Here is a 13,403-nt window from a genome sequence, read left to right as displayed (position 1 = left end):
GATTCCTATGGATTAGTTACAAACATTCTGCGAGTTTGAAAACTCGGGAAAGTGGGACAGGCCCTTTACAGTGCTAGAAACCCGAGTTCAAACCTGACCATGGATGCTGTCTGTACGGAGTTTGTGTTCTCCCTGTGACCGCGTGGGTTTTCTCCATTTGCTCCAGTTTCCTCCCACATTGCAAATATGCGCAGGTTTGTAGGTTAATTGGCTTCTGTGAATTGTCCCCAATGCGGAGGATAGAACTAGTGTACAGGTGATTGTTGGTTGGGGCGGACTCAGTGGACTGAAAGGTCTATTTCCACCTGTATCTCTAAACTCAAAAACTAAATGCATGCTCATCAGTTGAAATATTTTTGTTAGGCAAAGCTCCAAGTATATTTATATACTAATAAGCAGTGAAACATCCAAGATGAATGGTGGTCAAAATAGAAATGTCTCCTAATACATTACAAATCATTGGCCGGGCAGAATATTAAACTATGCTATCTATGATATGGAAATATTTGATACAAAATATAAAATGGAGAAACATAGTTTCTTTGTGTTCAAGCTATAGTTTTCATTCAGAGCATGCAAAACATTCTGACTTGTCAATGTTCTCAGTCAAATGGGGACTTTGGACCGAATTGTGAATCCCAATTTCTCTGTACTGTTTCGTAATTTTCTTAAAATAATGTAGTTTCTCCGGCTAAAGTTATTTTGTGGTAAAAGTAAATTTAATGTGAAATGCAAATTCCAAGGAAACCTTAATACATAAAATATCCTTTCTTCCTTGGATACACTAAGCACAGCTGTAATATTTCAACATGAAATGCTTTCCGAAATACCATCATTGAGTGGGAGAATATTCAGGGGGATATTGCTGATATGACGATGGCAGACAAGGAGTTGTGTTGAAAAAACAAGGATTACCCTCCTACACCATTCCCCTATTAAGGGTTGTCATCTCATCACTTTTCTAAGCAATAACTGCTTTCTAAATTTAAAACAAACAACTCTTTCAGAACACCAAGATATATATTTTTTGTAATTATGTAATGATGGACACTAATCCCCACCATGACAAGAAAATAGACTTTTGAATGGAAGCATGTTGACCCTAAACACGCTCTTTGCTACGCAGGCAGGTTTTGTGGGCATGTCAGAGAATTTGCTTCAGGTACCTTCACAGTATCATCTTGTAAAATATGAGGTGCTGTTCCTCCATTTTGCAATTGGCTTCACTCTCCAAATGCAAATTGGAGGAACAGCATCTCATATTTCGCTAGGGCAGCTTACAACCCAGCAGTATGAATATTGATTTCTCTAACTTTTAAAGTAACCCTTGCATCCCCTCTCTCTCTGTCCCTCCCTCACACTTGTCATTGGACTAGTTTCACTGTAGTCCTTGTGAGTTTCATTGTCTATAACTCGTTTTCGCCTAGCCCACAGCTTGCTCATCGTTATTTATTTTGCATATATTTCATTCATTTGTTTTATCTCTCTCTATATCTCTCGTTTCCCTCTCCCCCGACTCAGTCTGAAGAAGGGTCTCGACCAGAAGCGCCACCTACTCTTTTTCTCCAGAGATGCTGCCTGACCCACCGAGTTACTCCAGCATTTTGTGTCTATCTTCGGTTTTAAACCAGCATTTGCAGTTCCCTCCTACATAGGTATCAGCCAAGCCCGCCCCGGCCGCTGTCCCCACGGCAATACCATCCTTGCGGAACACAGGAGTGGGCTGCGATGATCCAGAGCCAGCGAGGGGGGCTGTGCTTGTGAATTGTTCGGTGGCCCGGAGACAAGGAGAGAACCCGGAGCATTAAATTCTTGCGTGGAAGAGGGAGGTCTGTTCCCGATCGCAGACTCTTCTCCCCGTGGCAGGTAAATCAGTTTAACCTTCATTTAAGTGCAGGAACGAACTGCAGATGCTGGTTTAAATCAAAGATACTAGAGGATCCTCTAGTATCTTTGGTTTAAATCGAAGATAGACACAAAATGCTGGAATCCCTTCTCTCCAGAGATGCTGCCTGACCCGCTGAGTGAGTTACTCCAGCATTTTGGGTCTAACCTTCATTTAATTACTCAGCGGGTGTCGATCCTAGGTGTAAACCAGCATCTGATCTGCAGTTCCTTCCTACACATAACCTTCATTTATTCCGCCCGCTGTGGAATTTTCGCGCCCAAAATACCTCGGAATTAATAATAAACAACAAACTGAAAGATGCGACTTGATAACTATAGTGCAACATGCATCTTTCTCCATATTCTGCAATAACACTGCCTGGCACTAAGTTACAGCTCTCAATTGCGACTGAATTGACACATTCAAGTGTAGAGTGAGGGATGTTTAGTTAGTATCCGGTGTGCGTTTACTGTTAAATACACTTAACATTGTTTTTAAATTTATAAACTGTACAGACATGTCCCTACAAGTGTGGCATCGGATGTATTTTTAGCCGGTCCGTGATGCTTCCTGACCACCTAGATACATGTTCTATCTTCCTCAAGTTACTGTATGACCAGAACACACTGACTTTGCAACATGTTCGCTCTTCCCCGTGCACTTCAGGAATGCGGTTTCAACTGTGGAATTACATGACTTCACACTGCGCCAAGTAATTTACAGATTACACCAACGTAACCATTGCAGCACAGGAACGCGACCTGGTGTTAATGTCGTTATTTAACTTGCCAAGGATTAGTCCCCAACAACCCAGTAAAGGGAAGACACAAAATACGGCACATGCTGCATTCTGGAGCCAAAAGAAAAAAACCAAACCCGCTAGAGGAACTCAGCAGGCCAGGCAGCATCTGTGGAGGTAGGGGGATAGTTTCTGTTCCACCTCCTTTGATGCTACCTGACTCCCTGAGCTCCTCCAGCATCTGTTTTTACTAAAAGTGATGGATTTAGAGTATACTTGGACAGATTGTTATAGAATTTGTTAAACATACAAAATTGCATCTTTCAGAAAGGCAGATATCTGGTTGTAATGAATACTTGTCATGCTGTGGAACTATCCTTCTACAGAGGACATTGAACAAGTATTCATTACAAGCAACTAGAACACTTTAATACACCACACATTTAAGCAGAGAAAGCATGTTTAAAGAAAAAAACAAATGCAAGATAATCCACTGAAGGGCGGTATCCCAATTCAATACTCGATGATGTGACTTGGAGTTAATAATTTGAAAATGTTCAGTGAATATGAACAGGCGGAGCTCTTTCATTGGTGTATGGTTCAGACATCAAAGATATGAGGTTAAAATGATGGAAAACTTCTGATGGGGAATTCAATTACTCCAAAATATAATGGGTTCAGAATCAATCAGTGCCTTCAGAAAGGAATGGGATATTTATGAATGTGGATACTATGAGTCGAGGGAAGGGGACTGAAAGGTCAGTAGCTCTGTAACTGGTGCAGACTTAATGGGCCAAATGTAGTCTTCCTGTGCATAGAATCAAACAAGTATTTGTCTGTTAAATATCTGTATGCTGGAAAGAGAGCAGAGAAGTCCAAATTGGAACGAGTACGGGAAAGATTTATGAGGATGTTGCTAAGACTTGGGAGCTTGAACTAAAGGGAGAGATTGGGCATGCTAAGAATGTATTCCTTAGAGTGTACGGGACTAAGAGGTGATCTTACAGAGGTGTTTAAAATCACAAGGGGAATTGATAAGGTGAATGTGCACAGTTTTATTTTTTACCAGGGTAGAGGTATCAAGAACCAGAGGATATAGTTTTAAGGTGAGAGGAGCAAGATTTAAGAGGAACCCGAGGGGCAACTTTTTAACTAAAAGGCTGGTGGGTATATGGAATGAGCTGTTAGAGGAAGTAGTTGAGGCAGATGCAATAATATTTAAAAGACACTTGGTCAGGTACATGGATAAGAAAAGTTTGGAGGGATATGTGCCAAATGCAGAAAATGGGAATAGCTTAGGTGGAGCAACTTGGTCAGCATGGATGAGATGGGCTGAAGGGGCTGTTTCCAGGCTGTATGATTCCATGACTCTATAACTATCTTAACTATGAGTACAAAGCTTTGTTTGATATCTGTATGTTAATTAGATGTTAATTATACATATAATTGTGGGTTGTACATCCCAAAGTATTTTAGTCTACATATAGTCTGCCTCAGAAAACCGGGATCTTTAAGATGGCTTATCCTTGTGCAGGAGTGCTTAATCTTTTACAACATGTTCCTGGAGGAGAAAACGCACATTCAACCGAGAAGTTAAATATGACATGGAGCAGAATAAAAGAAGTACCAAATTGGATGGAGCCATATATATTTGTATATTCTTAAATATTCTAAGGAGTGCATTTCAGGTAAGATCATAGAGTATGTACTTTTGATTCTAATTATTATGTATTGAATATTAACATGGTTGTGAGATGTATAATGGATTATGTCATTTTGTACTGCTCATGTTAAAAATAAATCTGCAAAGAATATTAGTTTCAAGGTAATTTTTCGATATACTGAACTAATTGGATGTTTGTGACATCAACCGCTTCCCATCCTGTAAGGTGCTACAAACAGACCGACTCCACAGTTACTGAGAATGTATCCTTTCCCATCCTGTCTGTTGTAAGGAGCCCTCAAATTCACTTGGACCAATTCTGACACCTCTGTCCCCTTTCTTCAGCTCTCAGTCTTCATCTCAGAAAACAAACTCTCCCCTACGTTTACTCCAAGCACACTAAGTCACAGAGCTAACTGGACTACACCTCTTCCTGTCCCATCTTCCTGGCATCATCCCTTCCTAGAGTTTCTCACCCTGACTCCATGTGTTGTCGAGATGAGGCTTTTCACTCCAGGACATCGAAAATATCTACTTTCTTCAGTAAATAAGGATTCCATGATGTAGATTGATGTTGCCTTCCTCTACATCTGTTATCACTCTACCTCTCCACAGACAGATAGAGACCCCTGGTTCAAACCTTTCATTCCACCAGCCTTCACATCTAACATATCATTCTTCACCATTTCCCTTAGCTGCAATGCGACCACCCATCACATTGGCCCCCTCCCTACACTGATCTGCTTTCCGCAAAGACCACATTCTCCATAAACCCCTGGTTCTCTCCTCTCTCACCCACCGCAGGCACTTTCCCCTGCAACAGTACACTTGTCCCTACACATCCACCCTGTTTACTAATCAGGGACCCAAACAACTTTTCCAGAAACTTGCTGAGTTTCAAGTGAGTACAGAATACGGGGTTCCATTGTCTCAAAGAGGTCATAAGGTCTTAAGGTCATGTGATCGGAATAGAATTTGCCCCATCAAGTCTACTCCGCCATTCAATCATGGCTGATCTATCTCTCCCTCCTAACCCCATTCTTCTGCCTGCTCCCCATAACCTCTGACACCTGTACTAATCTAGAATGAAATTGAAGAGAGCATGGGATTTAGCACCTATGGGGAAAGGCTGATGGCCAGATGATGCACAGCAAAATTTCTAAAGATTTGGATAGCAGATTATTGCTTTACCCGAAATAACAGTTAATTTGAAAAATTAGCCGTGAAAAGCTTCTGAATAATCACTGACCATTCTTGGACCCATATCTGCACTTCCTATGATGGAACAGTGCAGAGCTAGTCTCCCGTCCTGATATTATTACAATATTGAATATTAAATATTAAATGGAATGCGACAGCAGATTAATTAATAGGATTGGTGAACCAAAACTAGGATTAGCATTGAGGATGATTTACCCGTGACATTGATAGAGATATTAATACTGATGCAGTGGGACCCAGTATTCAACCAAGAGTACGAATATTCCTTGTGTGGCTTGGGCTGATATGAATCCATATTTGAATTTCAAGCTTTTCCAATACAGACTTTATAGCCTATCCTCAAAATCTTAGCTCAAAATACAGTAAAGCTCAATGAATCCAGCATGCCGGAATGGGACATGTCCAAAATGGGACTGCAGCACAGCTATTCCTAAATAACCACTGAAAGATTATGGAATGGACTGCTGGAGGACGTTCTTTTAGAATATTTGAATATTGTTAATACGGAACCAAGAAACCTGCAGCATAAACAAGGATCTGGAAGATAATGATCATGAGAAGCAAGATGCCAAATGTGGTAATGTTTCCTGAAACCATTCAAGTGTGTACACATAAATCACTTCAAGAAAGGTGTGGACAGCTTCCTGGTTCTGGTGAAGAGCCACTCAAAATAATTTCAGGCTAAAAAGCACCTCCATTGAATGCTCTGGAGAAGAATTTAAATCTATTTTTGAGCTACGTGGACCTCGTACGCAGATGGTCTTGCACACTATACCACAATTTCATTCATTTCAATTTGAAATGTGTGTGGAATGAAATGGGATCAGGCACCATTTCATGTCTTATCATCCAGCTTCACTAGTAGAAGAAGAGAGAAACAGTACATGCAGTTGTAATGGTACAAAAATAATAGTAATCATACAAAATTAGAGATAGTTGAAAAAGAGTATATTATAGTCAAATATCACTGCGTAACCTGATAAAGATCCAAATAACACATATTTTTCAGGTGACGGATTGCTTAAATTGCCAGTTGGCTACGAATAGATCGGCACTAACTGCGTTGGTCGAATGGAATCATTTCCCAGATGGAAAACATGCAGACAGTTACTTGATCACATATGGAACATTGTCTCCACATTTTTCCAGTACTGTGGTGAGTTCAGTAACATAATTACATCTTATGTGTAGGAAGGAACTGCTGATGCGGATTTAAACCAAAGATAAACACAAAAAACTGGAGTAAATCTGCAGGGTATGCAGCATCTCTGGAGAGAAGGGATGGGTGACGTTTCGGGTCGTGACCGAGACTCTGGTCTGAAGAAGGGCCTCGACCCGAAACATCACCCATTCCTTCTCTTCAGAGACGCTGCGTGTCCCACTCCAGCTCTTTGTGTCCATAATTACATCTTATTTTGGTTTGAGATTGTGAGATGCTTATACAGGAGCACACATATTCCAGGAAGAAAATCACATCATTTCACTTTAAATTCGGAGAGCAATGTTTTCTTCTGGATTTAGCTTGGTTATTGACTATCAAGTTAAAACAAAAGTAGATATTATGATACATCAAATACATTGTCACTAAAAAATGCACAATTAAAAGATGTAAGTTACCAAAATTAATGTTAAATGAAAAATGTGTTTAGATTGGAATCAAATAAAGGTGAACAATTGTGTATACATTGGAGTCAAAATGAGTTCATTTATTATTTCATGCTCATCAAATATTAAACAAGATCTTTTTAAGGATAGTCTCCCCCAAAGCTAAGGACTCTCTCTTTATAACTACTATTGCTACTTACTTCCTGCTGTTCAGAGATCTGTTCAGGGATCAAGTGTCAGTTTGGATGACCTTCAGGAAGATATTAGCTATTATTTTATTATAAAATCAGTGACCAGTGGGAAAATCCAAGACAGCAAATCATTTACTACTTGTAAGTATGAGTTTTTTACGGCATGCTTTTATTTACCATTATATAAAACAAAAAAACTATTTAGCATGACATTTTTTGCTATTGAGTAATTATTCTTGTAGTAATGGAAAATGTATATTTTTAATTAGGTTATTTGTTAGGTTATTGGCAATCCAAATCATTTATGGTTCAAGATTATATGATGGTGTGACATTAACTTATAGAGTAAATGTAGAAGAAAAATATTTTAAATTTGATTTCTTCAAAAATGTCAATTATTGATTTGGTGAGAGGAATATATATATATATATATTTCAGGTTTGTATGGAGAAGCTGGCTTTAAAACAACCATTTCAACAACTACTGCTTCATTTGATTGGAGTGAATTTGGGTTTGGAAGATTTATAACCACAATAAGCCTAAATTTCACTTCATACCATATACCAGCTACTACAAACAATTACGTGTGGAATGAATTAAAGCCTGGAACTTTGTACAATTTCTCCTTGGAATTCAAGCAAACACATCATATTGGACTCACTTTCACACAAGTATTTAATATAATTATTGAAACAGGTACGATAAACTGATGTATATGAATGGACAATCATGTTGAATTTATAAGAAATTGATCATTCTATTTTGAAAACCGATTGTTTTGTAGGAAACATTTTTGCTATTTAAACTAAAATTGAAATATTCTGATAGGTTGACTAATCAATTAACATATGTTTCAAATTAAAGAATTTTAAAAACAAGCATTCTATTTTGCATAACAAAAAAGCTTGTCTTACGTATCTAACTAATATGCTGGAGAGAATTTTTATGCTCAAACCTAATATATCGATTAAAAAAGACATGAAGTGCTGGAGTAACTCAATGGATCAGGCAGCATCTCTGGAGAATATGGATAGGTGAAGTTTTTGGTCAGGACCCTTCTTCAGTCTGACTAGATAGGGGGAGAGGGGGGGTGGGGGAAGAAAGCTGGAGGAGAGGACAAAGCCCAGCAAGTAATAGGTGGATACAGGTAAGGGGAGGTAGTGGTTTTGACGAAGGACAGAGATGAAAAGACAGATGATGTGAGAAAGGATTGAAGAGTTGAGAATTGTAAAGCTAGTGGAAGGAATGGGGGTGGAAGGGGAGAGGGAGATTTAGGCACAAATCTAGGTCAGGCACAGGAGAGGGAGTGGGGAAAAGAAAGGGAGGTGCAAGGAGGGGGGGGTAGTTAAATTGGAGATTTCAATGTTCTATGTACTTGTACCCCATTTCTTTCCCCCCCCCCCCCCGTTTGCACCCAGATTGCCTAATCTGGCACAAATAGTTCTGCCATTTGAGTTGATTTTGGAAGAATATTAAGATATTATATTTGGTTTTCTGCTGCTATGGCCTTGTACAATGATCATTGATTAGCCGCTGTACAACAGATAAATGCAGAGCCCTTGAACGGCAAGTATTTGTTTAGGAGTATAGATCAAATATTGAATGGTTAATGGCACCGTAAAAATATAAAAGCAAATGTTTGCCTTCATTTTGCAGAGATTGTATCAAATAGACAAAATGTTTATAATTCTATTATTGGAGCACTAATGAATAACACAGAAATTACCTTGGTAGCACCATGTCCTCCTGGCTGGATAGGATCATTCTATAGCTGTTACTGGATCAGAAAAGACTGCAAGAAATGGAAAGATGCTTCTCAATTCTGTAAGTCAGCAACTAACGGCGTCCACCTTGTTGACATCAATACCGAAGAGGAATTTCAGTTTATATCTACTCACCTGAGGTCACAGAATGACTTCAGCATGTTATGGACTGGGCTAAATGACATTGAAGTAAGTTGGAACTTATGTTATTTCATAAATATTGTTACGTCACCAGTGTACAGGATCATGCACGAAGGATGTCCATTGGAGAAAAACCCCAGAGAGGTATCAAAAACTGATAAATCAGACTTAGCTGTTGTCTCCCTCTGTGAAAAGGACAAACGCCTTATCTAATGATTGATTTGAGTGTAGAATTTTTATCAAAAATAAATATTGCAGCAAATTTCACAATTTTTAAAGAAAATGTTAGGTAGTTCATTAGAAACAAAATGATTATTAAACAATAAGATAAATAAGTATGATTTTGCATTATATTAGGTAGTTCATGTGTGAAAAGAGCTATTGCAGATTTTATTTTTGTGTGATATATTATAGGTTGTCATGTTCCACAAACTTAAATTTGTTTTCCTGACTGAAGCAATAAATATTCCAGACAGCTGCTTTACATCCCTCCCTTTCCGTGGGAGATCGACAAAGTTAATTAGTCAAGGGAGTACTTCCAGTTACATTCAGATCAGCTTGCAGAATCAATAGAAGCTAATTAGGAAAAGCCTACTATGAAAATCATCACATTTTCAACCTTTACCATCCCTGTTCAAAGTATACAAACATTTGATTTGAAAAAATAAATATTGTTATTTTTATAATTTAATACAAAGGCAACACTTAGAAAGGACAACATCAAAACAGAGCATTTGATAATAGTCAAACAACATGGACAACATGGGCCGAAGGCCAACAAGATGCTTCATCTAAGCTAATCCCATTTGTCTGCATTTAGCCCATTCCTGTAGACCAGTGGTTCCCAACCTTGTTTTGGCCATGCCCCACCTAATCACCTCTAAAATCCTGATGCCCCCTCCCCATGTGGTGATATATAATTCTTATAATTTAAAAAGTGAACTCCGTTTCAGCTGAAGAAGCTTAAAACGCCAATACCTTGGTTGTAATAACTACACAATAAAGACCTTTTTTACCCCAAAAAAATTATTTACTCAAAATAATATCTGAAACATAAACCACATATGTTTACCTGATGGAAAATCCTAAAAAATAAAAATCGAAAATTTGGACCCAGACCTCAGTCGCGCTCAATTGCCCCCCTTAAAAATCAAATTGCCCCCCTGTGGGGCGTACGCCCCACGTTGGGAACCACTGCTCTAGACCTTTCCTATGCAAGTACCTGTCCAAATCTCGTTTAAATGTTGTTAATTGTACCTGCCTCAGCTACTTCCTCTGGTTGCTTATTTCATATACCCACTACCCTGAAAAGTTGTCCCTCATGTTCCTGTTAAATCTTATACCACTGCCCTCTGGTTCTTGATACCCATAACATGGAAAAAATGTGTGGATTCATCCTATCTATTTCCCTTATAATTTTGTACTTTTCTATAAGATCACCCAGCCACTTCCTGCACTCTAAGGAATAAATTGGTAGCATGTGCAATCTTTCCCCATAGCCAAATCCTCGAGTCTGGCAACATCCTCATAAATCTTCTCTGCACTCATTCCAGTTTAGTGGCATTTTTCCTGCAGCAGGGTAACCAAAACTGAACACAAAACTCCAAGTGTAGCATTACCAGTATCTTGTACAACCGTAACATAATGTCCAACTCCTCAGCCAAAGAGGTGCTGAACCATTCAGCTGCTCGGCCCTTTGCAATGTACTCATCCAGGGATTGGTTAACAATAGCTTAGTTTGGTTTATAAATACAGCATGGAAACAGGCCCTTCAGCCCATGCTGCCCGGTTGCACTAGTTGTATGTTAGGTAGACAAAAATGCTGGAGAAACTCAGCGGGTGAGGCAGCATCTATGGAGCGAAGGAAATAGGCAACGTTTCGGGTCGAGACCCTTCTTTAGACTGATGTGAGGGTTGGGGGGGGGGGGGGGGGGGGAGAAGAAAGGAAGATAAAGAGACAGTGGGCTGAGGGAGAGCTGGGAAGGGGAGGAGAAAGCAGGGACTACCTGATATTGGAGACATCAATGATCATACCGCTGGGGTATTTCACTTTCGCATGCACTCCCTACACACAAGGAACAATTTACAGAGGCCAATTGACCTACAAATCTGCACGACTTTGGGATGTGTGGCAAAACTGGAGCACCCAGAGGAAACCTCCATGGTCACAGGGAGAATGTGCAAGAACCATACAGACAGCACCCAAGGCCAGGATCAAACCCAGGCGTCTGGTACTGTGAGGAAGCAACTCCACCAGCGGTGCCACTGTGCCACCCCTAGTTGGTGTAGTTCAATTTCAGGAGTGACCCCAGGATATTGTTGACAGGTGGCTTATTGGTACAATCACCTCTTAGCATCTTTAATGACTCACTAACCGGGTGTTTAAGTAATTTTTCAAAATGAGAGATTGACTAGTTTTAAGGAAGTGCTCCCACATAACGTTTTCTCCTTTAAAATATTAAGATTGGAAAGACTTACGATATGACCGAATATAGTACAATAAATATTTTCCATTTCTCAGATAGAAAATGAACTTCAATGGACTGACAAGAGTGCCTTTAATTTAAGCACCACCTTGCTGCAAACTCTGCCATCAAACGACAGTGACTGCTATGCATTACAATTGAATGCAGTGGGTCCCGACAGTGTACTTACTGGGCTGTTCTGCTTCTTGGCTTTGCCATACATTTGTGAACATGAAGGTAATTTACCGTGCTTCAACACCAGATCATCTGTACTATGTTTGCTGAATGGCCAAAGCAAATCTAATATCTTGCATTTCATATTTTGCTTGGGCAGCTTACAACCCGCTGGTATGAATCTTGATTTCTCTCACTTCAAGTTGCCCTGGCATTCCCTCATCTCTCTCTCTCTCTCTCTATCCCTCCCGCTCCTAAGTCGCACTCAGTTCTCGATTTCACCCTACAAGCAGCTAACAATGGCCTGTTTTCTTTATCATCATTATTTTTTTTGCATATCTTTCATTTTTTTTTATCTCTCCACATCACCATCTACATCTCTCGTTTCCCTTATCACTAACCAGTCTGAAAAAGGGTCTCGACCCGAAACGTCACGCATTCCTTCTCTCCAGCGATGCTGCCTGTCCCACAGACATACTCCAACTTTTTGTATCTATCTTCTAATATCTTGTTTGCTTGCACTATTTAAGCGGACTGCCTTATGTGGCTTGGTGGCCAAGCAACCAAAAGTTAATGTCAAATTGAAGCAATTATTGTGCACATTCAGAAGATCCAATGCTTAATTTTTTCAAAGATTGTTTCAAACTGTTGTATGATACTTTCTTATGATCACTATTATTTAATTTGTTGCTCTAGCATCTAAATTAATATTATGGATTATTCTAGAGAGATTACCTATGGCAGAAGGCTTCATAACATGGAATTGTCTGTGTTGCTGTGATCTGCTTGTTAACAGTTCTTGGTTTTTGGTTCTTGGTCCTCCAAAATATTCCAAATGGAATATAAACTGGAGGTGGCAGAGGGTGGACTTAAGCAAAAAAGGATTCTTGGAGAAGAAGAGCTATCTTAAATTTAGTTGCATCTGGTTGAGTAACTATGGTAGGATGAAGACTATTCCATGCTTTAATTGTGCGGGGGAGGAACGAATTGCTGTACACATCTGTCTTGGTAGCTGATATCTCAAATTGGATCGAATGCCCTCATCTGCTCCTAATAGTGATGAATGCTTGATCTAGTTTGGTTTGGGACTTGTATAATTTGTTATGCATAAAGCCATTAGTGGTTGAAAGTATTACTCTTACCAAATTTATCTCTTGCTCTTGCTAAATTACTTCCATAAATATCAATCCAGGAAACCATACACAAACCATTTATCAGTATTTTTAAGTTTGCCTAGAAAACTTTAATTACTAATTAAACTTTTGAACATTTATTTGAAAAGTGCTTCTTTGTTGTTGCATGAACTTCTGATATATTTGTATTTGGTGATTTCTATTTAAATGTTCAGCTTAATGTGGAAGTAGCCTGTCTTACTCATGATGAAGTGATGCATTTATGCAGTTCATTGTTTTATATGTATGATCATTCAGATGTGTGGTGTACCTGTATATGTACGTACAATATGTACAGAATTACATTATTTTATCCATGTCAGCTGTAGAATTTCACCAAAATGATTTATCGTAGGGCATATGGTATCATTACTGTATTGC

At 39.2% G+C, this 13,403-nt stretch overlaps 2 protein-coding genes across 2 annotated transcripts; both read left to right on the top strand.

Annotated features, from left to right (window-relative positions):
* Window positions 1-3,395: 3,395 nt before the first annotated feature.
* Window positions 3,396-8,017, top strand: LOC129706571 (uncharacterized). The gene is made up of 4 exons (XM_055650931.1): window positions 3,396-4,315; window positions 6,521-6,667; window positions 7,331-7,448; window positions 7,746-8,017. The coding sequence occupies exons 1-4, from the start codon at window positions 4,232-4,234 to the stop codon at window positions 8,015-8,017; spliced, it is 621 nt and encodes a 206-aa protein (XP_055506906.1). The 5' UTR covers window positions 3,396-4,231.
* Window positions 8,018-8,990: 973 nt separating this feature from the next.
* On the top strand, window positions 8,991-13,019 carry LOC129706460 (uncharacterized). Its single transcript, XM_055650777.1, has 2 exons — window positions 8,991-9,259; window positions 11,733-13,019. The coding sequence occupies exons 1-2, from the start codon at window positions 9,014-9,016 to the stop codon at window positions 12,471-12,473; spliced, it is 987 nt and encodes a 328-aa protein (XP_055506752.1). The 5' UTR covers window positions 8,991-9,013; the 3' UTR covers window positions 12,474-13,019.
* Window positions 13,020-13,403: the final 384 nt, after the last annotated feature.

The sequence above is a fragment of the Leucoraja erinacea genome, chromosome 19 (genome assembly GCF_028641065.1).
Source record: "Leucoraja erinacea ecotype New England chromosome 19, Leri_hhj_1, whole genome shotgun sequence".
Lineage (NCBI taxonomy): Eukaryota > Metazoa > Chordata > Chondrichthyes > Rajiformes > Rajidae > Leucoraja > Leucoraja erinaceus.
The sequence above is the reverse complement of the archived record's forward strand: the minus strand, read 5'-3'. Positions and strand labels throughout refer to the sequence as shown.

Bases quoted from the DNA above. Each gene is read 5' to 3' on its own strand.
- LOC129706460 (XM_055650777.1), top strand. From the start codon at position 9,014: ATGAATAACACAGAAATTACCTTGGTAGCACCATGTCCTCCTGGCTGG. The intron at 9,260-11,732 runs GTAAGTTGGAAC...TCCATTTCTCAG, and splicing joins CTGGGCTAAATGACATTGAA to ATAGAAAATGAACTTCAATG.
- LOC129706571 (XM_055650931.1), top strand. From the start codon at position 4,232: ATGGAGCAGAATAAAAGAAGTACCAAATTGGATGGAGCCATATATATT. The intron at 6,668-7,330 runs GTGAGTTCAGTA...CCTGCTGTTCAG, and splicing joins CACATTTTTCCAGTACTGTG to AGATCTGTTCAGGGATCAAG. The intron at 7,449-7,745 runs GTAAGTATGAGT...TATATATTTCAG, and splicing joins CAGCAAATCATTTACTACTT to GTTTGTATGGAGAAGCTGGC.